This window comes from Neovison vison, chromosome 5, assembly GCF_020171115.1.
Source record: "Neovison vison isolate M4711 chromosome 5, ASM_NN_V1, whole genome shotgun sequence".
Taxonomy (NCBI): domain Eukaryota; kingdom Metazoa; phylum Chordata; class Mammalia; order Carnivora; family Mustelidae; genus Neogale; species Neogale vison.
This window is the reverse complement of record NC_058095.1, coordinates 20,273,462-20,300,382: the sequence shown is the minus strand read 5'-3', so window position 1 is coordinate 20,300,382 and position 26,921 is coordinate 20,273,462. Positions and strand designations below refer to the sequence as shown.

General features: G+C 51.9%; 1 protein-coding gene across 3 annotated transcripts; it reads right to left on the bottom strand.

The window, feature by feature from the left end:
- Positions 1-434: 434 nt before the first annotated feature.
- On the bottom strand, positions 435-25,520 carry RAB5C (RAB5C, member RAS oncogene family). 3 transcript variants are annotated; one of them, XM_044247915.1, is made up of 7 exons: positions 25,411-25,520; positions 18,005-18,126; positions 5,130-5,383; positions 3,439-3,590; positions 3,109-3,231; positions 1,856-1,949; positions 435-1,361 (listed from the first exon to the last, which is right to left on the bottom strand). In XM_044247915.1, exons 3-7 carry the CDS (start codon positions 5,293-5,295, stop codon positions 1,246-1,248), a joined length of 651 nt encoding a protein of 216 aa, XP_044103850.1. In that variant the 5' UTR covers positions 5,296-5,383; positions 18,005-18,126; positions 25,411-25,520; the 3' UTR covers positions 435-1,245. The 3 variants fall into 3 exon arrangements, with proteins under 3 accessions (XP_044103850.1, XP_044103851.1, XP_044103852.1); XM_044247916.1 differs by lacking the exon at positions 18,005-18,126 and adding an exon at positions 10,372-10,488 and having other exon boundaries at positions 25,411-25,510; XM_044247917.1 differs by lacking the exon at positions 18,005-18,126 and having other exon boundaries at positions 25,411-25,510.
- Positions 25,521-26,921: the final 1,401 nt, after the last annotated feature.

Sequence of the window (26,921 nt, the reverse complement as noted above, 5' to 3'; positions counted from 1 at the left end):
GAGCAGCCCAAGGTCCCAGAAGTCACCTGGGAAGAGGGTGAGAGGACCCAGTCCTTCACAAGGTACAGACTTAACCAAAAAACCCCAAAGAGGTTGTTTCTGGTGTTTCCAGAAACCAACTACTTTCAAATACAAACTGCACATCACCCCAGTACAATCTAGAGGGAAAGGCAAATGTAGGCCCCTCAGTTTTAAACTTGGTGAGATTCAGCCCCAGGTCACTCTTACTCCACCCTCACCCCCTAGAGCTGGTACCAGTAAGGGCCTCTTTCCCTTGATTACCATGACCACCAGCATCCCCTCATTAGGGGGGTGTGGGGGAAGCCTCTGTTCCACAGGATTCAGTGGTTCATTTTAAATTAACTTCAAGTAAGCTAGAGCGGATATGGTCTGATAAACTCTGCCAGAGAAAGACAAGGAAGACAAGTGGGAGGTCGATTGATCGGCTGACTATATTGACAAGATACTGATTGGTTACATGTTGAAGAAAACATACAATACAAAATACAGAAAAAGTTGGTTCCATCCCCTCCCACTTCCCCCCCTTACCCACCCACCCCCAAATACTCATCATCGTGATTTGGTCAGAACAGGGCTCAGAGCCAGAGGTCAGGGTGACACGGGGAGAAGGGGCAGGTTGTGGACAAGGAGTTGGTGACTGTCACAATAATGCTGTGGTAATGCTGTGGTTTCTCTCCCAGCTGTGAGTCCGGGGGTGAGTGGGGGCGGTGGCCTAATGACCGCCATCTGAGAGAAGAGCTGCTTCTCCCTTCCCCCGCCTCTAGGGCCTGCCCCACCACCCAGAACCAGGCCCATTCCAAACATGGTAAGGACATGGATGCTCTTGCTGAGTCTGCTCACCAGCAAGATGGAAAGAAGGGTACCTGCTCCAAACCCCCGCCTCCACACATACAAGGGGGGTGGGAAACAGGGGCACATGGCTACTACCAGCAAAGGAAGAGTGGGAGAGCAGTAGAAAGGACTGGAAGTGGGAAGAGCAGATCATATATATTAAAAAAGTGACTTAAGACTTAAAATTGAATTAGTATTTGTACAGAAAGGTGCAGGTGGAATAACTCACTCCGGCCTATGATCAAAATTCTATGGAGAAATCATGGCAGACCCCTCCCCCTGCCCCCAACCCCCGCAGTGGTAGCCCGAGTCGTTAAGTGCGATTGGTTAGAGTGGATTCCAGTCGGGTCGGTCAGGCGGAGGAGGTGGGGGCAGTGGGCAGGCAAGGGGGGCTCAGTTGCTGCAACACTGGCTCCGGCTGGCTGGGTTGTTCTCCTGCAGGTCCACACCTCGGTTCCGGCTCGGAGCACCCGCTGCATTCTGGGGCTCATTCTTGGGAAGCTTCTTAGCTGTTAGGAAGAGGAGGGGGAAAATGTGTTTGGGGGGTACCCAGTGGCCTTCCAAGTCCACTTGAGTGGAAGATGGCCTTTTTACCACCTGGTGTGTGGCAACCCACTGAGGGCTTTGCTTCTATGTGCCACGTGCATTCTGAGTGTTTTGGGAAACTGAGGCAAAAAGAGGTTAAACAACCTGCCTAGGACCGTGGAGTTAAGTAATAAAATAAGGATTTGAACCTGGGCAGGATGACTCACTACGGAACCAGATAAGCCTAAAAATCCTAAGAAGTAGGTTAGGGGGAGGATCGTGCAGGGTTTTAGGTGGGTGATAAGCTAAGGGTAAGAAGGTAAACTGTTGAGACTTTGGAAGGCTTTAGAAACTTCTGGGGTGAACTATCTACATCTGGGAATTAAATACGGGGACCCTAAAGACCTACTTACTATGTACTACAGACAGCAGGCAAGTGATAGAAGCCGGGTCAGCGGAGGGGAGGCGAGCAACTCACCTATTGCCATGAAAATTTCATTCACGTTCATTGCAGTCTTTGCTGATGTCTCCATGAACAGCAAACTGTTGTCGTCTGCATAGGCTTGTGCTTCCTGATTTGGATGGAGGTGAGAAAGTGAGTAGGAGGGAAATGATGACAGTTGGCAGGGGCCAGGGCCCAGGATAAAAATCTTCCCTCATCACAGTCGCCTTATACACAGCAGACACAATGCAGGGGTTTTCAGGCCGAGGGCTCTCCTGCCTGGTGCCTCCCGCTACAGACACCTGCACCATAACCCCAAGGGCCTCACTTCACATACAGCTCCTCGCAGCTCAGACATTAGCAGACGTTTCACTCAGGTTTCCCTAGGTCCACTGTGCCTTCTTACTCTTCAAAATCACTAAGCCAGGAACTACTTCTAGAACATTATCCTACAAATGCACTTGCGCAAATGGAGAAAGCACAAAAAAGTCTGTGGATATTGACCGCAGTGCTGTTTCCGTCTTTCGATATTACAAACGACCTAGAAGCCCATCAGTTAGGGCCTGGTAAAAATGTACAGTCCACAGAGCACACTCCGATCAATGTAAAGAACAGGACTCAGGGGCGCCTGGGTGGCTCAGTCAGGTTAAGCATCTTGACTTCAAGATCAAGACTTCAAGTCAAGGCTTGACTTCAAGCCTTCAGCTCAAGGCATGATCCCAGGGCCCTGGGACTGAGCCCTGCATTGCACTCCCTGCTCAGTGGGCAGTGTGCTCCTCCCCCGACCAGCTTGTGCTCTCCCCCGCACCCCCGTCATCTCAAATAAATAAGTAAAATCTTTTTTTAAAAAGGGGGGGAGGAGATTCATACACATGTTTACGTTTCTAAAAAATGAGAAACTGATGCATTTGGGGGAAGGGAAGCTGAGTTTCTGAATTAAGGATTTGCATTTCGTCCTATATACCTTCTTTTACTGTGTAAATTTTACTTGTGCATGTGTTATATGGAAAAAAGTAATTCTTTTTCAGTACATTTCATTAAAAAGTCAGTTTACATAAAAAATAAGCAGCAGCTTCAGCGATTCTTATGCATACATGTCACCAACCAACGAAAAAGAACAAGGAGAGGCAAACAACTGCTTTAGGGCCGTGCTCAAGTCCGGAGAGGACAGCAGAGACAAGCTCACCTGCCACTTCCCGGCCTGGCCCGTGGCAAAGGCCCGGAGCAGCCCAGGCTGAGCTGCAAGTGGAGCTGGCTGACCCGGCCCCAAGTCCCATCCATCCCCCCACCTGGAATTCCACGGCTCTCTTGCTGGCCAGGTCCGCCTTGTTCCCCGCGAGCGCAATGACGATGTTGGGGCTGGCCTGCCTCTGTAGCTCCTTCACCCAGTTCTTGGCCCGTGCAAACGTGTCCTGGGGAGACAAGGCCAGAATGTCAGAGACAGAGGAGGCATTCTGCCCAGGGCCATTCACTAGAGAAGCTCGAGCTGGCAGAGCCAAGGCATTTAAGATGTCATCGCCCTGGAGATTCTGGTGAGACACTCCCCCCAAATGACAAAGGAAATCTGCCCACATCCCCACCCAGGAACAAAGTGTCAAGAAGAAAGGGGAAATCTTTACTGTGTTGGTGATGTCATAGACCACGATGGCAGCCTGGGCCCCCCGATAGTACATGGGGGCCAGGCTGTGATACCGCTCCTGTCCAGCTGTGTCCCAGATCTCAAATTTGACTGTTGTGTCGTCCAAACAGACCGTCTGTGTGAGGAAGGCCGCTGTAAGAGGGAAAGCGGTGTTACAAGGCAGGAAGGAGTCCAGAAGCCGCCCCCAGGTGTCTCTAGTATCATACCTGGGCTCTGGCACTCAGAGGCCCCCTGCTTCGACCGGCCCAGAGAAGCCCTCAGCCCCGCAGCCAAGGCAGCCCCGAGGAGGGTATGTGGAGTCTGTGTTTTTCTGCCACAAGTTGAGGCGGCAGGGGGCTGCATAGGCTTTACAGACCCACCCAGGTAAGGGCAGTGGGAAATCTGCCCGCCCTTGAGCCATTTCGGGAGCACCCTCTGAAGAGGAATGCCACAAGGGGAAGGAGAGGCAAAACTTCTCCAAGCACAGAAGGGTGGGGTGGGCCCACCCACTCCTCCCCCTCCTCCTCCTCCCTCCCCTCACAGAGAACAGTCCAGCTGGAAACCTCCACAGTCCCTGAGTTTGCTCCAGCCCAGGGGTGTTACTGGCCTTCGGTTTCCTGAGGACACTGTCACACGCTCAGCTACACTGGGGACGCCTGAGAGTACACGCTGTTCTGCTGCCAGGCGGAGGCCGGGTGGCTGGCTTCCCAGCTGCCCCTGCCACCTCCAGCCATGCCGGCTAGCTACCACCCCCCGCTTTGACCTTGACCCACTCCTGACTGGCCACGCTGTGGCTCAACCTTCAGGGAACACAATGACCCTATCTTGGGCCTGAGGAGACAAGGAAGGACCGACCACATGGCGCTTGTGCATATGTTTCAGAGGAGTCCAAGAACTGGGCAAGGCAGGTGGGAGCCCCCTATGCCCTGGGACCCAGCAGAGGCTCCCAGAGAGCCGTGTGGGGAAGCCTGCTTGCCTTGTCTGCTACCCCCCCCCCCACTGCTCAAGGAGGGGCCTGGGGACTGCCTCACTTCCCTCTCTGCAGCTCCTGACTTGAGTGCTGAGGAGGCAGCAGAAGACTGCTGACATGGCCCATTTAGCTTCCAGCTGCCTGGAAACCTCCTACCAAGAGGGTAGAGAAAGGATGACTCAAGCCCAAGGTCGGCCCTGGCCCCTCAAGGTTTGTCCTGGCCACTAAGGCGGGGGACCGAGTCCAGACCATTCTGTGCTAAATGCTGACTACTGGGAAATCAAGGATGGCCTCTGTGCTCGAGGGTAAAGGTCAGCTTCAGGAACACTGGCCCACTCACCAGGCCATTTCCCCATTCTGGAAAGTAGGAGAGGCCAGGACAGATGCACTGCCTGGCACAGCAGAAGGACCCTCAGAGATGCAGACCCAGCCTCTTCCCTCCCAAAGGCCAGGGCAGTGGGAAGGTCTTAGCCAAGGCCACACAATACTCCAGTGGCGTCATTAGGAGAAGCAGCCAGTTTGTGACCATGAGCCAAGTTCTGATGGAGGACTACTGGGACACTGGGGGGAGACCAGTGGATTCAATCCGAGGGCCCAGGTGAGGAAGAGGTGCTGCCGCCCCCACACGTTAAGTCTCTCTGGGCAAGCGGCTCCTTTCTCCTCAAGGCCAAGTTATTTCTCTGGCATTCCCAAGACCACCCCACTCCCCTGTGCCCACTCACCTCCAATTGTGCTCTCCTGGTACTCATGGAACTGTCCCTTGACAAAGCGGAGGACGAGGCTAGATTTGCCCACCGCGGACTCCCCCAGCAGGACCAGCTTAAACTGACAGATCTTGTTCCCAGCAGCTGGTCCGTTGGGTCGCGCTGCACCTCCCCGACCCGCCATGGCCCGTCCTGCTGTAGTGGTACCAGTGAGCGTGGGGTGGGGGCCGGCGCTGTGCGAAGAGGCACTCAGGGAGGAGGGGGACCTCCAACTGCAAGAGAGATCAGCAGTACCGGTCAGTCCAGAGACGGCTGCTCAGCGAGGCCTTCTTCGATCACATGTCTCTCCCTCTGCCCCCCCACCAGGGACCTGACTACTTCCCCTCCTGCCAACTCCTGGCCCCCCAGGCCCCAGAAGTTAGCAGAAGAGCCCTAGCTAGGATGTACGACACCTCCATTTGCTCTACAATCATCTGAGCAGTGAAAGTGGTCTCCCAACTTTAAGGCTCATGGTTCTGAGCAAACATACTGGCTTCCCGATCCCAACTATGTGCATGTGCATACAAATTAAACACACACAGGAGAACGAGCATATGGCAGCCTGGTGGCAGTTAACAGGCGCCTTGGGGTATCAAAAAATCATCTGGGAACACGCCAGGATGTAGGTGAAGAAACAATGAACTTGCGGTCCATTAGCTAAGCTCACGGCCCACCACCGTGCACAGCCAGAGTGAGTGGTGAGACTGCCCAGGGCACAGGGAGTCCCAGTAGCAAGCTCAAGCTCAAGTGCTTGTGGGCACTTGGGGACCAGGGAGGGCCTGGCCAATGCAAGTTGTTGCCAAAATAGCCATTTTGTCCTGCTATCTCGAGAAGGACCGCCCAACTTTCTCAGTCTGAGGCTGGACTGTGCACTGGGGTCAAAGCCTCATTCGCTCCTCCGTCCTGAACCTGTTCCCTCAGTTGTCTCATTTATGATGGGCCAGAAGTCTCATACATTAAAACACAAAACACACATGAAACCAAACACACACCAAAGCCAGAGAGCTCTGCTGGCAGTCGGAACAGCTGCCAAATTTCCCTTATGAACAGAGACCTCAGTTCCATTCTCTACTGGCAGAGGCAGAGGGTGACGCAGAGAAAGAACTGGGGAGGTACGGGAGGGCAAAGACAAGGGACACCGAGACCTGCACCCCCAGCAGCTGGTGACAGCTTAGTCATTGTTAGCGATAGCTTTGGAGGCGCAAAGAAGGATGAGGAGCCTATCTTCAGAAGCCTCCAGAAGACTTACACTAAAAAATAACAGAACATATACACAAAGTTTTACAGATGAGTGCTCAGAGAGGTATCTGGTCCTGAGCATCTGTACAGCGTCTGAACCTAAGCTGGAAAGAGAAAAAAAAATTTTTTTAAAGATTTTATTTATTTATTTGACAGAGATCACAAGTAGGCAGAGAGGCAGGTGGGGTGGCGGGGGGAGGGGGGAAGCAGGCTCCCCGCTGAGCAGAGAGCCCAATGTGGGGTTCGATCCCAGGACCCTGAGATCATGACCTGAGCCAAAGGCAGAGGCTTTAACCCACTGAGCGACCCAGGCACCCTGAAAGAGAAAGTTTTGATTCAACTACCCTTGGCATGATGGAGTTAATGCAGGTAGAGTGTTTAGAAGCAGATACCAAGTCCAGCCCTCACCTGTCCCCTGAGCAAGGGGAGTGCATCCCCCACAGTCAGAGGACGGGGGCGTGAATGAAGAACAGGACATATATGTGGGAAGCGATGGGCTATGCTCACGCAAGAAGCTGACAGCAAAGGGCTTGCTTTGTTCAGTCTGAAATCCTTTTTTCACATCCCTGTCCTCCTGGCAACTCATTTAAAAAGTGAGCTTCAGGAAGAATGATTCACTAGCCAGGAACAACAGTTTCCTTTCTGGACTGCGCCAAAGGAAAAGAGGTTTGAAATGGGAGCTACCTCTTCCCCAAGAATAAAGGAAGGCACTATTGGTGGGGGGATCTCGATGAGAAACAAGAAATGCTAGTTCTACCATATTTTACAGTTTACGGGGTTCTCTTTTCACCCAGTCATTGATGTCTGCAAGACTCTATGGCCCTTTGAGGCAGGGTCTATGCTTTTAGCTTTTTTGGCTTCCTTTTTTTTTTTTTTTTAAGTTTTATTTATTTATTAGAGAAAGTGCGTGAGTGAAGGAGCATGTGCCCACATGCATGGTGGGAGAGGCAGAGGGAGAGAGAGAGAATCCTTCAGCAGACTCCTCCCTGAGCACAGAGCCCAATGCCAGGTTCCATCCCAGGACCCTGAGATCATGACCTCAGCTGTTATCAAGACCCAGCCCCTTTAACTGCCTGCACCACCCAGGCGGCCCAAGTGCTTCTGGCTTCTTTGCGAGCCTTCTTCACAAGGCCTACTTACACACTGGGAATTCAGAGTGCTCACCAAGGAAATCAGTTGGAGAGATAGCTAGCATTTACTGAGTGATTGCACAACCATCATCTCCCTTAAGCTTTAAAACAATCCCCCCCTTTTTTTTTCCTTCAGGTAAACAGCTTGACGCTCGGATGTTACATATACCCAGCTCAAGGCCACCCGGCACACAGGTGACAGCTAGACACAGGCTGCCTGCATGCTCCCTTATCTCCCAGCCCATCTCCCTGCCCGTGGGAAGAATGCTGGAGACAACGCCCACCCTGTGTTTGGTGTCTGGTTGCTGGTGAATGAGCCCCCCCTTTTCGTGGCAGTGGCTTTGCTGGCCTGCAAGGTGGGGCTCCCGCGGACAGTCACAGGGATCTTGCAGGCCCTGACTACTTCCACCAGTGGGAGGGGCTGCCCAGGGCCAGGCAGGGCGACAGCAGCAGAGGGAAACCACAATGGAATTACAAGTTGGTTATTACCACAAACCCACGTGACACATCATCTTGGCTGGGCGGCAGAGTGTGGCTGGGGCACTACAGGAGGTATGAGGGAATGGGGACAGAAGATGAAGTCCCCAACTGCAACAAAACCAGAGTAGCTGGGGCTGAGGGCTACTGGGGTGGGGAGTAACCAGCACCCACAAGTCAAGAAACACAGATATAACATCTAAGTCTTGTCCCTATCCAATCAGTGGGTTTCCAGATCCTTCCCAGACAGAACCTGCTTTTGTTAACAAGCCAGGAGGAGGGACAAATAACTCTTATCCAGTGGTCCCTGACCTTGTCTGCACGTCAAAATCACCTGTGCAGCCAGCCCCTGGAGGTTTTGATAAAGGTCTGGAGGAGGGCTTAGTTTCTATCTATTTTTTAAATTTTTTATCTTTTTAAAGATGTTTTATTTATTTTAGAGAGAGAGAGAGAGAGAGAGAGAGAGAGAAAGAGTTAGAAAGACCAAGCAGGGAGTGGAAGAAGGGAGAAGGAAAAAAGCAGACTCCCCCCTGAGTGGGGAACCCAATACAGGGCTTGATCTCACAACCCTAAGATTATGATCTGAGGCAGAATCAAGAGACAGACACTTAACCCACTGAGCCACCCAGGTGACCCTGTTTTGTTTTGTTTTGTTTTGTTTTGTTTTAAAGTGCTGTAGGTCGGGCGCCTGGGTGGCTCAGTGGGTTAAGCCGCTGCCTTCAGCTCGGGTCATGATCTCAGGGTCCTGGGATCGAATCCCATATCGGGCTCCCTGCTTGGCAGGGAGCCTGCTTCCTCCCCTCTCTCTCTCTGCCTGCGTCTCTGCCTACTTGTGATCTCTGTCAAATAAATAAACAAAATATTTAAAAAAAAATAAAGTGCTGTAGGTGCTCTGCCTGGCACACATAGGCTGGTGACGTGTTCTGCCTGGATGCTGGTCCTGCCCTCCAGAGACACCTGAGCAGGCACATATTGTACTTTTTATGGCCTGCGTGGCCTCGTGGTTTTCCTGGCCTCACTTGGTGGTCACATGACCAAAGGTATTCAACCTTCCCAGACAACAAAGCCATGGAGGAAGCTGATTTTGCCCCAAAGGGCACATGAAGACCAGGGAGTGATTCAGACAGGTGAAGGCCACACCCAGAACCCCAGGAAGCTTTCTGCCCTCCACTCCCAAGCCTGGGAAGCTGAGGATGCGCCCTAGCAGGTGGCAAAGGTAAGTTCATGCACTGAGCTTGCCTGCTGCTGGGAATCTTCTGAACCAATGGCAAGAATTATCCACGGGTGCTCAGGTGATGGAATTATAACCAAAAACACTGTTAAAAAAAAGTCTTCTTTCAGACAAAACCAGGAACATGGGTAGCTCAGTCAGTTAAGCGTCTGCCTTTGGCTCAGGTCATGATCCCAGAGTCCTGGGATCGAGTCCCGAATGGGGCTCTTTGCTCTGAGGGGAAACATGCTTCTCTCTCTGCCTGCTGCTCCCCCTGATCATGCTCCTTTTGGCATATAAATAAAAATCTTTTTAAAAAATTAAATGATAAAAGAAAAAAAAAGAGCCCAAGTTGTAGTCAGTTTCTTACAAGATACAGAATGGGCCAAAGATTTCATTTTTTAAGCCAGTTTCTCCAACACCAGAAAAAACACGTAAGTAAGATGGATTTCCTCCTGGATATGTTCACGAAGCTGCTCAAATGGGTAGAGCTTCAGACCCATGACAAAAGACTCTCCTTGACATGAGCTGCTCCCCTCACCCTCCAAATCTCAGCCTTGGTTTGTTCAGAGGTCATGGGGAGGAAGCACTATCCCCAACCTCATCATCTTCACAGGAAATGGGAGCGACTGCAAGGGCTGGGGGGTGCACTACACTTTCCCCAGCAATGCACATGAAAGGGCAGAAGGACCTACGCTCCTGAACATACACCCAGCCGGTTCTGGGGCCGGGTGCCGGAGAGAGAGCAAAACACTGCTCTGTCTTACCCCTGGCTTCTCTCTACTCTGGACACTATGGGTAAGTGGATACCAAACTTTCTGTTTTTAGAACCACACAGGGCATTTGGAAAAATAACCCTGGCCCCCTGAATTAAAATCTCTAGAAGTGGAGTCCAGAGAATGTTTTTATAAAATAAGTTTCCCAAGGATTCTAGGCAGCCAACTCAAGCACACGAGATAGAGCTGATAGAGAAAGGAGGGAGGAATGCAAGAAAACAGTAAGACACCCCCAGATCAGCACCATGGACAACAGAGGGGGATCGGGTTGGGGGTGGGAGCCAACTACTGAGGCCTTCAAGACACCAGATGCTGCGGGACTATCGCCCTTTGCTCTAGCCTTCACCAGAAACGTCTCTTCTCTAAGCATGAAGTCACCCAGTTCATACTTTTTGTCCTTCCTGGTAAAAGAGTGAGCAATTCCAGCTGATGGGTGTCTCTCGTGCTTCCTGTTTGCTTCAGAGACTTCCTCTAGCCGACAGTCCTGGCACAGCCTGGATAGTGAGCTGATGAGGGAAACCAATCAGACTCTGTTGACCAGAGGCTGAGAAGGGCTCACTCAAGGTTAGCCCTTGGGGGGAGGGGGAAGGACTGTGAACCAAGCGACCCGCCCGGCCCAGGGCCCCCTAGAGGTGGTTCTGGCCAGGGACTCTTCAGCTCTACTCTACTCTAGAAGAAAGCATTCCTGAATATTTAACACCACAAGAGCTGGGCAAGAAAAAGAGCAGAAGCAATTTGTTCCCTTAAGGAGATCCAAATGTGAGGCACAGGAGGAAAGGTAATTGGGTTCAAAGGTGGAGGTGGAAGACCTTGAAAAGCTCAGATCAGCCGGGGAGGATATGATTCACCCATAGGCTCAAGAACACAGCTCCTCCCCAAAGGAGAAAATCACAGCGACCAGCACACTGGACCAGAAGGCAGACTCACAGCAGGACTCCCCCAGCCTCTGGCTGGTGGCAGAGCCAGAAGGAAGAAAAGTCTGAAGCAACACAAGCCATGAGCCACATGAGACACCCGTCAGCCTTCCCCCGGGGCAAGTGGCAGCTTAGGACTTGGGAGACTGAACTTAGTTAAAGCCTGGCTCCGCTGTTTATTAGCCGTTTATTAGCCGAGTGACCTTGGCCAAGTCAGACAAGCGTCTGCTGTGAGCTTCAGTCTCTTATCTATAACACAGCATTGTTTAATACTGATCGCATGGGCTACTGTGGAGGTTAAGTGTAACAATACACAGTGTGTACTGCGCAGTATGAGGCTGAAGGTGAGGCTCTGACAAATGACAGGTTTATTATACTACTCGGGCCTAACTAGTTTTGACTCACACTGGTTGTCAAAGCACAAAGTCCTTGAAGACCTAATCCTCCTCTTTCCAATTACGGAGGAGATGAAGATGGCTGAGGTGGCCTGCCCAGGGTCACAGCCAGGTGGTGGCAGAGTCCAAGCCCAGGACTCGTGACTCTAGCAGAGCTCCCCCATCACTGCTAGAAAACCCAAGAATATTGACAACGTTATTACAGCCACTGCAAAGAAGAAGGGCTGCCACCCTCAATGTGGGCTTCCACAGCATATGGCCTCTAACAACAGAAAACGGAGTTTGTATCAAACGGAAAAAAAAATATTGCTCGATGGGAAAATTCTATTATTTTGATTTGGGAGGCAGACACACATATGTCCATAAACATAAAAACCCATCAAGCTGCCCAACTGAGAGGTGTTAATCTTACAACGTGTGAGTTCCAGGTCAATAAAAAGGTAAGGAGTGTTTCTGGCATAGGATTTTGCCTACAATGGTGAGAAATTAAAGCTTATAAATGACATGAAACCAGTCAGAAGATATATAAGACACCTTCTGCCTCTTCTATAGTATGACAAAATTCAGAATAATAAAGATAAACAAAAAGATGATGCCTGAATTAGAAGAGGGCCAAAAGAGAGGCACCGAACTGGCTCAAAGAAGCACGTGATTCTTGACCTCAGGGTCATGAGTTCGAGCCCCACTCTGGGTGCGGAAATTACTTAAATAAATTAAAAAAAAAAAAAAGGTCAAGACAGAACAAAGGTACCCACCTAACAAGGCACAAGCAAACAGGGTTCAATAGAAATAGGACTGCTATGCACATACCGAGAATGTATCTGTTCTTAACTGTGGACTGAAGAATTTTAAAGTTGTTTTAAGCTTCGTAATAAGAAGAGAAGGTGACATTTATGTCTTTTCAATGAGGAGAAAGGTTACACCAGTGGGGCTCTGCACTCTCCAACCAGTCCGGAGAGTGTGCGCTGAGAACAAGGGGTTTAGGGTGCAGGCTGGGGGATGGAATCAAAGAGAGGAACATCTTTCTACGTGACCAGGACTATGGGACCGCAACACAAAGGACCTGTGTCCCACCTGGAATGCAACAGGGAATCTTGGCCCTGGAAGCCAGAAGCTTAAAAGCCCACATTGAGATCTGGGGAGAATGCTGATGGGGTGAGTCGGGCCAGGGCCCCTCCTGCCACGGGTAAGTAGGGGCTTCAGGATTAGGGCAGCTGGCAGCAGGAGGGGAAGGGGGTGCCACATTTCCATGGTCAGAGTAAGAGCACTCCCTTTCCAGGAGGGAGGGAGGTAAATCAGCCCAGATAGGGGCTCTGAGTGAGCTGGCTCCCCTCCCTTGAATCTGCCCCCAGCTGCCCACCCAATTCCCTCAACTGGTCAGTTTCATGGTACTCCCCTTTCAGTGAGAACGCCCCTCCGGGGCTGGGTGCCTGGACTTCCCCACCACAGGGCACTGGTGGGGTCCTTAGGGGCTCCAGCTGAGGCCACCAACTGCTCTAATACCTGTTGAAGGAGCCAGAGTGCAGGGGCTCCAGGATGCTGAAACCCTAGATGCGCATGACCAAGTGGTCCTTTCTACCATCCAGGCAGAACCTGGGGCTCTAGAGCCCCTTTCTCCCGGGCAGAAAGATGCCAAGCTGAGTGAGGCAGAAGCCACCCTTGAGGGAAAGACCAGCTTCCCAGAGCCTTGCCCCAGCAAGAACATCAAGAAAGCCTTCCCCGAGCTTTGCGCCGCTTCCTCAGCTCTCCACGACAGACAGTCCCCGAGAGGCGGACAGAAGCTGACTCAGCAAGCACTAACTTTCAGGCAGAGGATGGAAACCTCCAGTCCCTGCTCCCTCTCTTCCCGTACCCACAGGAAGATAGCTGGTGGGTTTGGGGGAGAGGGGATGCGGTTACAACACTTATCTGCTGACACGACTTGGTCGGTGTGGACTGTCTGTAACTGTCCACAGAAGGGCCCGAGGAATCAATGGGCAGCTCTGAGATCCTCATTCCCGGGTCCTGCTGGCCAACAGAGGAGTCAGGCGTTTGGGTGGCAGGTTAGCAAGGAAGGCCAGACAGACAGGGGACTGTGAGGCTGGACCAGACAAGGCTTGTCCTGCATCCTGATTCTAAGAGGCACCCGGGACCCTGGGCACTCAACGCTGGCAGTCCCAAGAGACTCTTCTCCCTAAGAGGACCCAGTCCCTGACTCAGCACAGCCCAGTCAGCAAGGCTGTGGCAGACTGCCTGGCCCCAACCAGGGCAGCTAAGAAGCCTCAAGCAAGAGCTCCGTGTGAAGTCTGGCACCTTCTGCGGCACAAAGCCACACCCCCCTGGCTATGAGGCCTGGTGCGGACCGGCCTGAGGCTGAGGGGTGGTTCATACCCCACCACCCAGCTCTTCACCTGCCGGTGCCAGGTGAGATGCTAAGAAGAGAGCCAAGCAAGGCACAGGAGCTTCCCTGGCGCCACCCACACTGGCTGCGGCCCCGGGGGGGTGGAGGAGCCCGGGTAGCGTAAAAGCGAGTGAGAACAGGCATGGGGTCCCTGCAGACAACACGCTGCGCTGGTGCTGCTCCTGCAGTTACTACAGGACTACTGGAATCTCAGCAATGCAGGGCCCGTCTTGCCCTCTGGCGTGGGAGGGTCTCTGCAGGGACCAAGAGCACCAGCTGGGACAGCTGCCACTTCGGCTGCTGCCAAGGCCCAGAAAGATGCCAAGAACCTCTGCTGAATGTCAGGGTCACCGGCAACACCTGTTCATCCGGCTACTCATACCAACAAGTGCAACTGATGCCCCTCATAAACCCTCCCTGGCTTTCCAGAAAATCTGAGAACAAAAGAAAGCCGATTTAATTCATTGCCCTCAGCTCCTAAACAGAGAGCAGAGGGCAGAGGCTGTGTTTGGGAGGCATATGGGGAAAAGAGAATCCGATATCAAACACCAGCAAACCAAATTCCTCTTGCTCAGACATCACATATGCTGTAGTCAGAGGCTGCCCAATGAACAAAAAACAAGGTCAAAGGGGCACCTGGGTGGCTCAGTGGGTTAAGCCTCTGCCTTCAGCTCAGGTATGGTCTCAGGGTCCTGGGATCGAGCCCCACATCGGACTCTCTGCTGAGTAAGGAGCCTGCTTCCCCCACAGCTCTGCCTGCCTCTATGCCTGCTTGTGATCTCTCTCTGTCAAATAAATAAATAAAATCTTAAAAAAAAAAAAAACCACACAAGGTCAATGTTCCCACTGTGAAATCTGAGGGACCGGGGCTGCTCTCAGGAGCCTAGAGACCAAAGCACAATGTTTTAGGCTGACTTTTTCTTTCTTAATCTTTGCTGAACAAAATGCAGAAATAGTGCCAGGTGAAGACACCAGGCAATGATTGGGTCTAAACGAGTTTCAGTGAAATGAATCACACTAATCCATGGCCCCAAATTATCACGAGGCTGTTAAGGGTGGCAGGAGGCCGGAGAACTTGGGGACCTGAGGATGAGGAGTGAAAATGTTGAGAAATTAAGGCCACTGTTGTACATGAGAAGGACCTCACAACAAAATTCTGAAAGGCTGCACTACGGGTTTCCTTCATTTTTAAGATTTTTTTTTAAGATTTATTTATTTATTTGACGGAGAGAGAGATCATAAGTAGGCAGAGAGGCAGGCAGAGAGAGAGAGAGAGGGAAGCAAGCTCTCTGCTGAACAGAGAGCCTGACGTGGGGCTTGATTCCTGGACCCTGGGATCATGACCTGAGTCGAAGGCAGAGGCTTTAACCCACTGAGCCACCCAGGTGCCCCTTTTTTTCTTTTAAGATTTTATTTGTCAGAGAGAGAGAGAATGCAAGCAAGCACAAGCAGGGGGAGCGGCAGGCAGAGGGAGAAGGAGGTTCCGCACTAAGCAAGGGGACCAATACGGGCCCGATCCCAGAATCTTGGGATCATGACCTGAGCAGAAGGCAGATGCTTAACCAACAGAGCCTCCCAGGTGTCCCTGGGTTTCCTTTAACAGCACCTAATGTCATGCCTGATGTGCAGCATGTGCTCATAAATGTGGTACATAGGCCTGGCTGGGTCTGGCAAGTGATGGGGCAGCTGAAGGTTTAAATCCACATCCACCTGCCAGTCGGCTCATTTCCCCCCACCCCACAGAGCCACAGCCCAGCCGCAGAGCCTCCTCACTACCCCCGACAGGACCTACTAGGTTCCTTCTGCACAGGGGCTAAGAGCACCAGTGACAGAGTCAGAGCGACTCCAGTTCCACTCCCGCAACCACCCTGTACTAGGGTGACCTGGTATTGTGTCACGGCCCCGACTTCTTACATGTAAACAGAGAGACTAGGGCCCCCATTTCCCAGAGGCTCCCGGAAAGACTCCCAGCGGAGGGCCTAACTCCAAGCAAGCACTCGGTCCACGGTGCTGAGGTGGGGAAGCCCCTGGCCCTGGAAGTCCCTGCGAAGGAAGCGGATCCTCAATCAGTATGTTATCCACGGGTCACACATTCATTCTCTTGCTCTCTCCCTGGACCCCACACTTCAGTGCCCCTTCCTGGGAGAGAATGCTGAACAGGACAACTGCTAGGGTCTGAATGTTTGTGTCCTGCCACCCACCCCTCAAATTGTTATGTTGAAATCCTAATCCCAGGGTGATGGTATCTGGAGGTGGGACCTTGGGGAAGTGATTAGGCTGGAGGGTAGCACACTCATGATCCGGGTTAGTGCCCTTCTCGAAGAGGCTCCAGAGGGCTCCCTTTCCCCTCCCACCAGGTGAGGACAGAGCGAGAAGTCAGCCTGGAAGATAGCCTTCACCAGAACCTGACCATGCTGGCTGCCACCCTTATCTTGGACTCCCAGCCTCCAGAACTGTGAGAAATTAATTTCCTTGCTTATAAGCCATCCAGTCTGTGGCATTTTGCTATGGCAGCCCAAACAGACTGAGACGATGACTTTCAACAGTGTCCTGGAAAAAGGACCAGCTCACCCTTGATGTCCTGTGTCTGTCAATAACCATAACCACGTATTCTCTGGAGACTGGCTTCCAAAGCCACAAGAATGGAGGAGGGACCACCATGATCCAGAAAAACCAGCAACGTTGAACCCTCTACCAGAAAACCATAACCCCTTAGGGGAAAAAAAAAAAAAAGAGAAAGAAAAAGCCCCACAAGAGAAAGCATCTTAAAGCCCAATGCCCTTCCTTCCATTTCAAAGCCTCTTTCAGGAAAGGGAAGAAGTAGTTCAGTTGTGGAGTGGGGGAGGGGACAGGACCAGGACAGCTGACAAAGAAACCAGAGTTCCTTTTAAAGAACTAGGCTGGAAATGCTAGAGGTTTGGAAATCGGCGTCATTAATCACCACAGCCTCAGAGCAGCTCAGAGAGCAATGTGATGACTAGGAGAGCAGCCAGGGTGAGGAAGGCCACCCACGCCCTCCCCCACGCCCCACGATGCTCTGACAGAGCCACCTGAAGGGGACACACATGCAGCTATGAATAGAAAGATTAGAGGCTTGTAAACCAACTCCTGTTAAGATCCCAAGTTAGTGTTTCCAGAAGGGCTCAAGTTACACATCTTCAGAGGGCTGACAGTACAACAGAAGGATTTAAGCTATTCAATGATTCAGGATCACAGCTCAAAGTGACAGCCACGGCCCTGGGCCTGCCTAGAGCCACAAACCCTCCTGAAGGGGAGGTCTGTTTTTGAATGGCAGCAAAAGAACACTGGACCGGGCCACATGGGCTCTCTTGTAAGACCCAGAGCCCTGGAAGGTTGGGCTGGAGAGCTTAGCACCTGAAGTCCGGGATGATGATGTAGCTCATCTTCCCAACCGGACAGTAAACTCCAGAGTAAACACCACACCTGACCATTTGTGAATCAGTCCAAGCATCAGGGAGGGCTACGGGACGTATGAACGCGTGAGTCAAGAAGCAGCGGCCCTGCTACTGGGGTCAACCACCATGATTCCCACACATCCACACATCTCCCTGGGGGGCATCTCCACCTTGTCTACTTCCAGTGTCTTCGGAGACTAGCTACCAAGAGGAGACACAACTTGAACCCATGCACACAGCTCTGGATCGACATACTTGGCGGAAATGGTTACTAAGAAGGCAGTGCGGTCCTAGAGAGACAGCCGATTCTAGGCCTGGGGCAGGAGGCCGGCAGGGGGAGTGTGGAGCATCCTGTCACACCACCAAGGAGTGAAGAGGTGCTCACAAAAGGAAATGGGGGTGGCCCCAAGGGCACAGACGGCGCTTCCCAGGGAGCAGACCCGGAACAATCTGAGCAATATGACAAAGTAGTACTGGATTTTATAAACTGAATGCGAAAATAAGTACCCAAGAGTTCAGACCATTATAAATAAATGAAGAAAGGAAGAAATGAGGGAAGGCAGACCGATCTCCCCCGTGCCAAGAATTCCACATAATTCATGCAGATCCACGGACCTCAGGGAGAGGGATGTCACTACAGTGTGCGCTACACAGAGGGACTTCCTTCCCAAGAGGAAAGGACAGGGGGTCAGCGGGGAGACCATGATGTCACAGTGGGGAAACCTGACCCACATCACCTCAGCCAGGTGGCCGAGGGTGACACAAAGAGTGACAAGTCACGGTAGTTGGCTGTGTCCTTGACCATGATGACAGAGGCCCTTCACCTGCGTGGTCTGCCTCCCCAAAACTCTTAACCACCACGTCACCGTGAGGAAAGCATTAGACAAATCCCAACTGAAAAACGCGCTAAGAAATACCTGATCAGTGTTCCTCAAATGGTCGAGCTCGCAAAAACAAGGGAAGTCTAAGAAACCGCTTCCGCCAAGAGGAGCCTTAAGGCCGCACGATGACTAAATTCCGTATAGTATCAGAAGGGGATCTTGGAACAGAAAAAGGTAAGGAAATCTGAATGAGGTACAGGCCTTTAATAATTTTCTTAAATATTTTATTTATTTATTTGGCAGAGAGAGACAGAGAGAGAGGGAACACAAGCAGGGGGAGTGGGAGAGGGAGAAGCAGGCCTCCCACTGAGCCAGGGAGCCTGACGCAAGACTCAATTCCAGGACCCTGGGACCACGACCGAGGCCAAAGGCAGAGGCCCAATGACTGAGTCACCCAGGTGCCCCTTTAAGTAATAATTATGTATCCAAGCTGGTTCATTCATTGTGACCAATGTACTGTGTTAACATAAGATGTTAATGGTGGACACTGGGCAGGTGAGAAAACTGTACTACGGTGTGCACTTGTTCCAAAACTATCCTGAAATAACGTTTATTTAAAAAAAGGGGGGGGGCACCTGGGTGGCTCAGTTGGTTATGTGTCTGTCTTCTGCTCAGGTCATGATCCCAGAGTCCTGGGATTGAGCCCCACATCAGGCTCCCTGCTCAGTGGGGAGCCTGCTTTTCCCTCTGCCACTCCCCCTGCTTGTGTTCCCTCTCAAATAAATGAAATCTTTTAAACAAGAAGAAAAAAAAAAAAAGGGCAGGCACTGGCTCATCCTGTGACAAAATGAAATCCAAGGACTCCAGTGACCATAAACTCACATTCCTAAGACAAGTTAACTAACTCTACAGGGAGCTGCCCAAGGGGCATACGGGAAGAGGGGCAGCAGGAGCTGCACCAACAGTCCCAAGAACCACATTCCACAGGCACGGGGCCTGGGAGTTTAAAGTCCATGCCAGCAGGTTCCATAGAAGGCTGCTCTCAACACCTCTTGAGTCTGCCAGTCTACACCTCTGCTGATGCCACTCTCTTAAGACCTCCCTCCTTCGAGAATGAGCGTAGCAGATGTGCCAAGCAGCACCCTTAGACCAGAGTTAAAGTCACGCCCAGTGATCATCGGTAAGTCCCGGCCTGGCCTCAGTGCCGCCTCAGCACGAGAAGCTGCAGCAGCCTAGCGATCAAATACTCACGCTGTAGAAGGTGACCCACGGGACTGTGGACGACCAAAGCCATGGCCACCTTTCCTGATGAAACCCTTCACTGGAGGGGCGCCTGGGTGGCTCAGTGGGTTAAAGTCTCTGCCTTCGGCTCGGGTCATGATCCCAGGGTCCTGGGATTGAGCCCCGCATCGGACTCTCTGCTCAGCGGGGAGCCTGCTTCCCCCTCTCTCTCTGCCTGCCTCTCTGCCTACTTGTGATCTCTATCAAACGAATAAATAAAATCTTAAAAAAAAAAAAAGAAAAAAGAAAAGAAACCCTTCACTGGAAAGACTGAGAGTGGCAGATTGCTCTGGCAATTTAGTTTGTGACCTGTCCCCACCCCTGTGTCATCTGCACTGTAACCTTGACTCCAACCACCTGTTTGGTCTCCCATCTGTGAGCAACTTGCCTGAGGATAGGCCAAAGATACAGCCCAGGCTTTGGGGTCAGATGGATGCAAGTGACTCCCGGATTCACCAGGTCCACGCTGTGTGAGCTCAGAAAGTGTGTGTTCAAGGATGTGAACCAGCCGTGTGCTTCAAGGGCAACTAGGAATGTCTGCCCCTTCCTTTAACAACCGCAGGAGGGGGCATCCGTGATGGGGACCAGGTGAGGACTGGATATATGGATAAAACAAGACATGATCTGTGCCCCTATAGGGTTCATGCAGTAGACAAGGGGTGCTGAGAGGAAGTGGAGGGAGAAGCCCTCAGCCTCCCTGGGGGAAGGGAAGGCTTCACAGAGGAAGTGATGTTCCACCTGCGCTTGGAGAGCAAGGTCTGGAGACGCAGCTCTCAGGCCGGGGAGGGGGAGAAGAGCCCTCTGGGCAAAGGGAAGAGCACAGAGCCCAGACATGGGGCCAGAAGGGCTGTGCTGTATGGGGATCTGAGTCCAGACTGGATTGCGACCGCTGGCTGTCGAGTTCCCCACCTCAACAAGGGGATTCAACACAGAGCGGCCCTCCTGGGGATTAAGGAGTCACGACATGCGAAGGGCTAAGGAGAGCACGTGGCACACAGCAAGCAAAGCTGAAAAAGCTGCACTTTTACTTGTATTACTGTTCCTACAAAGAGGAGACGGAGATATATAATCTGAAAACTGGTCTCTTAAAATATCGGGTTCTTCATGAGGAGGGCTCCTTAAGAAATACTCCAATTCTCCTCTGCCATGGCTCCTGGAAGCCCCTGACCTTCGTGCCATCCCAATTTATAAATCGTACCTGAAGCAGGGCTTCTTTTTTTTTTTTTTTTAAAGATTTTATTTATTTATTTGACAGAGAGAGATCACAAGTAGGCAGAGAGGCAGGCAGAGAGAGAGAGAGGAGGAGGAAGCAGGCTCCCGAGGAGCAGAGAGCCCGATGCGGGACTCAATCCCAGGACCCTGAGATCATGACCTGAGCCGAAGGCAGTGGCTTAACCCACTGAGCCACTCAGGTGCCCTGAAGCAGGGCTTCTTAAATAGCCCCAACAAAAGTACCCCAACTAAAGTCAGAGGAGAGGAAATGCAAAAACGCCAGGAATCTAGGAACTGAACACGAAGCAGCCTGCCACAACCAAAATATTGCCTTTGAGTTTCTTGTTTTAGCTTAGATTCATGAAAACTTTGCATTCTCTGTAACAGATCCAGGACTTTTTTAATGCAAAAATGTTTAAGAGGAGGATGGAAGGATCTAGAAGACGCAAAGCCCTCTCTCAGTCTCCGGCTCTGAGTCTCCACAGCACATGACCCCAGCAGGGTCTGAGAAGACCAATGGGAAAAGCAGTGTCAAGGCGGAGCGTTCTCTTCTGTAAAATGGGAAGACAACCTACAACAACTCTGATTGCTATCTACAAGGTGAGACAACATGTGAAACCATCAAGCAAAGCACCGGGCATCACAGCAACACCTGGTACAGATGCTGAATCAGAATCCTAGGGATGCGGGCACCTGGGTGGCTCAGTCATTAGCATCTGCCTTCAGCTCACTCAGGTCATGATCCCAGCGTCGTGGGATGGAGCCCCACATTGGGCTCCCTGATCCACAGGGAATCTACTTCTCCCTGTCCCATTCCCCTGGCTTGTGTCCTCTCTCTTGCTGTCTCTCTCAGTCAAATAAATAAATAAAATCTTTAAAAAAAAAAAAATCCTAGAGATGAATTATAATTCGTCTTCAGAACCTCACCAATCCACAAAATTGCTATTTGTGTCTATCTATCCTGTGCCAGGGCCTGAACTAGCTCCTTTACCCTCTGTTTCTAATTCTGCAAAATACTTTGTATCCCCATTTTACTGGAAGAAACAGAGGCTCAACAAAGTCATGTAGCAAGTCCAAGGCCCTGTGACTGGTTAAGTGGGGGAGTCTGGATGACAACTCAGCTGGGGCTGACTCTCAAGCTCTCGTGCTTTCCACCCTACCATACCACCTGTTTACCGGGCAAGGGTCAGAGGAAGAAAGTTCTCTCTAAGAAGTACTTGCTTCATGGGGCTAAATTTAAATTTATGACCTTGGGGCGCCTGGGTGGCTCAGTGGGTTAAGCCGCTGCCTTCGGCTCAGGTCATGATCTCATGTAAATTTTGGCAAAAGGAGCTCCTGGTGGAGAGCCACCATCTTCCCAGCTGCAAGCAGCAGCAGCACCAAGGAGAACGTGGTGGTGGTGGTGGAGGGGAGTGAAGCAGAAGCAGTCTCTATTGGCTCCCATCACCCATAACCCTGCCCCGAGAGACCCCTGAGCCCACTCACTTTTACTTTCATTTTCTAGCCATCATGGCTTTCAGGTTCCCAGAAATTAACGGTACAGATGTCAGCAGACTGTCAGGCCCTGGAGAGTACTGATCTGGGACTCATAACTGCCATGGTCCACGGAGGCAGAGGAGATGGGGATCCAGGAGGACAGGAGAGTGGAGTGGGGGGTGAGGAAGAAAACGGAAGCAGAGGAGGGGCAACAATGACGAGGGATGGTGAAGGGTCTGCACTAGGGCCCCTGCTTGCTCACCCTATGTGCTCATTCCTTAAACAGACCCAAGGAGGGCTCACTCTCAGGGAAGACGAGGCACATCGACTCTCAAATCCCAAGCCCCAGCTTTCTAAGCCCAAGCTTTCTAACTGGAAGACCTAAGGCGAGCTACTTATTTCTTTTTTTTTTTTTTTTTATAGAATCTTTTTTTTTTTTAAGATTTTATTTATTTATTTGACAGAGATCACAAGTAGGCAGAGAGGCTGGCAGAGAGAGAGAGAGGAGGAAGCAGGCTCCCTGCTGAGCAGAGAGCCCGATGCGGGACTCGATCCCAGGACCCTGAGATCATGACCTGAGCCGAAGGCAGCGGCTTAACCCACTGAGCCACCCAGGCGCCCAAGGCAAGCTACTTAAATTCCTTCAGCATCATCTCTAAAATGATACAAATCCCACTATCTGCCAGGACTCTGCAAGGAACAGGTGTGAAAAGGACTTTGTTTCCTATAAGAAACATGCACTAAAAAACTGCAACTTTGAAATGATTTCTAAAAACCTGTTGTGGGGGCATCTGGGTGGCTCAGTTGAGTGCCTGCCTTCAACTCAGGTCATGATCCCTGGGTCCTGGGATCACCCTGTGTCAGGCTCCCCACTCAGCGGGGAATCCACTTCTCCCTCTCCCTCTGCCCCATCCCTGCCCCCTGCTCATGCTCTCTCTCTCTCTCTCTCTCCCTCTCTCTCTCTGCTTGCTCTCTCAAGTAAAAATATAAAAAAATTTTAGAAATAACAATAATAAAATAAAAATCAGTTGTTACCGGGCCTGGATGGCTCAGTGGGTTAAAGCCTCTGCCTTCGGCTTGGGTCATGATCCCAGGGTCCTGGGATTAAGCCCCGCATCAGGCTCTCTGCTTGGCCGGGAGCCTGCTTCCCTTCCTCTCTCTCTCTGTCTCTCTGCCTACTCGTGATTTCTGTCAAATAAATAAATAAAATCTTTGAAAAAAAAAAATCAGTTGTTACCACCTCCTCTCTATTGTATGAATGCAGGAAAGTCCAACTAGTTGAAGAGGCAAGAGAGGAGAGGCTTCTGTCTCACACAGAGCCCTCCCTCTTTCTGCCAAGCAACATCAGATCACTGCTTGGACTCTGCAAACCCTGGATGCCAAAAGTGGCTGCCTAACTACCCAGGGCACTGATGCCTTCCACGTCTCTCTAAAAGGGAGAGCTTCTCCTTCAAAAAAAAAAACCTATTTCAGAATCCTAGCTGGGAGAGCATGTCCAGACAAAGAAGGTCCCCTCAGAAGGCTGGCAGCCTCATCCTGGGACTCCAAAAGAGTTCCAGAAACCACAGCTCACTACCAAGGAGGTAAGTTCGGTCAGACACCAATGGTCAGTGAGCAGGCAGCCTCTCTGGTCTTGCCCCTCAGAGGCACGGGCTGACCAGACTAGAGAGAAACTAGGCTGGCTGCAGAAATCTCCAACGACCCTCCAAAGAAGACCACAGATAGAGAGCTTGTGATCCATTATTAGCTGACCCTAATAAATGAAGGCTTTCTTGTTGTCTGATAAAAATGAAATGAATGGGGGCACCTGGGTGGCTCAGTTGGTGAAGCGTCTGCCTTCGGCTCAGGTCGTGATCTCAGAGTCCTGGGATCGAGCCCCACATCGGGCTCCCTGCTCAGCAGAGAAGTTGCTTCTCCCTCTCTCTTTCTGACCCCCAACCCACTAACCCACTTGTTCGTCCTCCCTCCATTTCCCCCTCCCAATGAAATAAATGCATCCCAGGTCTAGCTCAAATGTCTGTAGGTGTCAGGCACTAGTCAAAAAGGTCCCAAGACAAAAAATGTTTAGCACTGTAAGGGCGGTAAAGATGGCCCAGAACACTGAAGAGCTACAGAAATTCCCAAAGACTACATGGTCTTTTCTCTCTTCCTTGGCTAAGGATAGCAAGGATCAGTCATGGCCTCAAAGAGTCAGGCTACTCTCATTAAGGTACAGTCTCTGGCCTGTACTTTGGCCACATAACAAAACCTGCAAGCCTGGTCAGAGACAACAGCCATTTCACACACCTAAGTTCCAAGCAATAGACAAGGATCAGATGTCAGTACAGACTGCCTCTTGGAAAGGCTGGGGGGTGGGGGCAGGCGGTGGGGGGGGGCGGGTGTTGCGGAGGAATCAGTACTTTCTGGCATGCATGGGAATTCCTTGGGCTACAAAAATTAGCACATTAAGAACCCAGAGGTGCCACTGTGGTCTCAATTTACTCCTCTGTAATCTACAATTTGTCCAAGCCCAGAAGGGACTGAAGAGGCCCCAAGACTAGACAGAAGTGGCATAGACCTGTTGATCAAGGAGGTGCATGTGTGTTTTTGAGAGTGGGAAAGAGATAGGCCAGGACCCTTCAATACCACACTCCTCATTTTTGGTCTTTCCCCTACTCCCTAAAGACCAGCAGACGCAGTCCCAGGAGAAGCAGTCCCTCTGAAGCAGCGTGGAAACCACTCACGTGCTCTGGGAGGACAGGGCTGAGCCTGGAGCAAGGGGGAGGGGGAGAGGAGGGGTGAGAGAAGATAATGAATGGGCAGATCCACCCTGATCTGTGATCTGTAGCTAAGGATTAAGCAAACCTCAGCTAAATTTTTCAGAGGCAGGAAGAGAGATACACTCAGAGAACACAACTAGAGAACAACATAACTAGAGGACAGGGTTGGGGGTGGAGGGGGCAAGACAAGAAGACAGCTCATTTCTAAAAAGTGGCCCAGACTTGAAATTCTGCCGAGATCCTGGCTGGCTCCCTGGCTCGAAGAAAGAGAGGAAGTGAGGAGCTGTGGGAGCCTGTGCGTGTGGCAGGCTCTCACCTAGGACCCCTCGGCCCCCCAGGAAATCGAGATAAAATTTCTCTAGGGCTGGAGGGAACAACTGTTTTTATGGGACGGGGTCGAGGGGAGAGGAAAACGACGACAGACAGCACTCCTCGCCACCTCTATAGAGAAGGAAGACAGGTTCCTTCATACCCAGCAAAGATTCCTTCAGTTCTGGGAGCAGAGGAAACAGAATCTGGGGTCTCTCCCTCCACAACTGGACTGGACAGTCCAGAGGAGAGCCCTGGCGGTTTCCCAAGGCTCATAAAGGGCAGGTAGAAGATGGAAAGAAGGGCCCCCACTTTGGCCCGACGCCTGGGGAGCCCCTTAAGAGGGGGCTACGGGTCGGGGGAGGGGTCAGTATCCCCCTAAGCTGAGGTTGGGCGGGAGGAAGTACTGCCCCGAAGAGGCTTCAACGCAAGCGAGACACTGGGTCTCGGGACAGGCACACTCACGGCGGCTCCGGGGCTGCAGCGTTACTTGGGGCCGGGGCTCGGACTGGCTCCGCTCCTCTCCCCCCGGCGGTGTCCCAGGCTCCGGCCTCCACTTCCGCCTTTCAGCCGCTCCGGATCCGGATCTCCACCTCAGACCCGCCCCTCAATACTCCCAGGTGACTGACAGGGCGGAGAGACCAATGGGAGGCGCTCTTGGCCGACTCACAGGCAACGCCTGTGGGGAGCACGGGTGAGGCGGGAGAACCCGCGCGAGGGATGGCGGGACTTGTAGTTCACAGAACTGGGAGGAGCTGGTGGCCGCCTGGGATTTAGACTTTGGGTGGAGCCGGCTGCCGGTGAGGCGGAGCCCGACCGGGAACTTTTTAAAGCCAGGCCTGCCAACCGCGTCACCCTGGGTTCCAGGAGCCCCGAGGGGAGGAGGGTGGCGGAGCGCTGGAAGAGGGCAGAAGGCTGTGTGTGCAGAGTTGGGAAAGCAAAAACATTGTGTGAATGAATACGCACATGAGGCCGCAGTCCTGAGCGCTGGCTAAACCGGAGAAGCCCCTGTCTGCACTTTCTCCGGCCAAGTCAGCTCGGGGAAACCGGACTGTGGGGGACATTCTGTGGCGGGGAAGGTGATTCAAGTGCTATAAGAAGGGTTCTGTGGAGACTTCCTGGGTGAGATCAAAGGGAGACCTTCTGCCGCTTGTCAGCCATAAACCAGGACCCTCCTCCTTTGGCTGGACCCCAAGCCACACCAGCATCACCTTTAACTCTGCCTGCCCCCATCCTCAACTTCCAACCAGAACCAGCTCTTTCTCTGATGTCAAAAACAGAGCCCAACCACTTCTGCTTTGGCTCTCCCCATCCACACAGACTAGAACCACTTCTGTTTGCCTCCCCCACTTTGACCTCCATATGGATCAGGACTATTTCTATTTTTCTATTTTTTTCCTTCCCTCAATATGCATTAGGGCCACTTCTGTCTCCGCCCACCCCCATCCCCCAACACAGGCCGGTATCTCCTCTGCTTTGGCGTCCCACTCCCAGGAACACTCCTCAAAACCTGTATGGAATCAAAGCTCAGGCCCTCAGTGCTGTTGGCGTTGTTCCTGGGACACTTGGTAACACCAATCATACTTGGAGCCTGAGCTGGAGAATCAACCTGTCTGGGACAGCCTGCCCACACCTGGATCCATCTGGTCACCAGGGTGCTTCTTTCTAACAATATCTGTAACCCCCATCTCCCCACCCCTGCACCCCTGCACCCCTGCAGTGATCATCTGAGAAGCGAAAGCTAAGATGGAAGAAAGGCTTAGGAGAGCAAAGGAGAGGAAGGCAGAGTGGAATTCCTGGCAGGTTCTGAGCTGGTGACAAGCTTTTCCCCCAGCCCCTGCTGTACCTTTCCTGCAACAGGTACAGGATCAATTATACAGGATCTGTGGGGCATCCCATGGGCTCCTTTTCCAGGGCTGGAGGTGGACCTGAGCTGGGACTCTGTCCCTCTCACATACTGTGTCTGAATCTGAGAC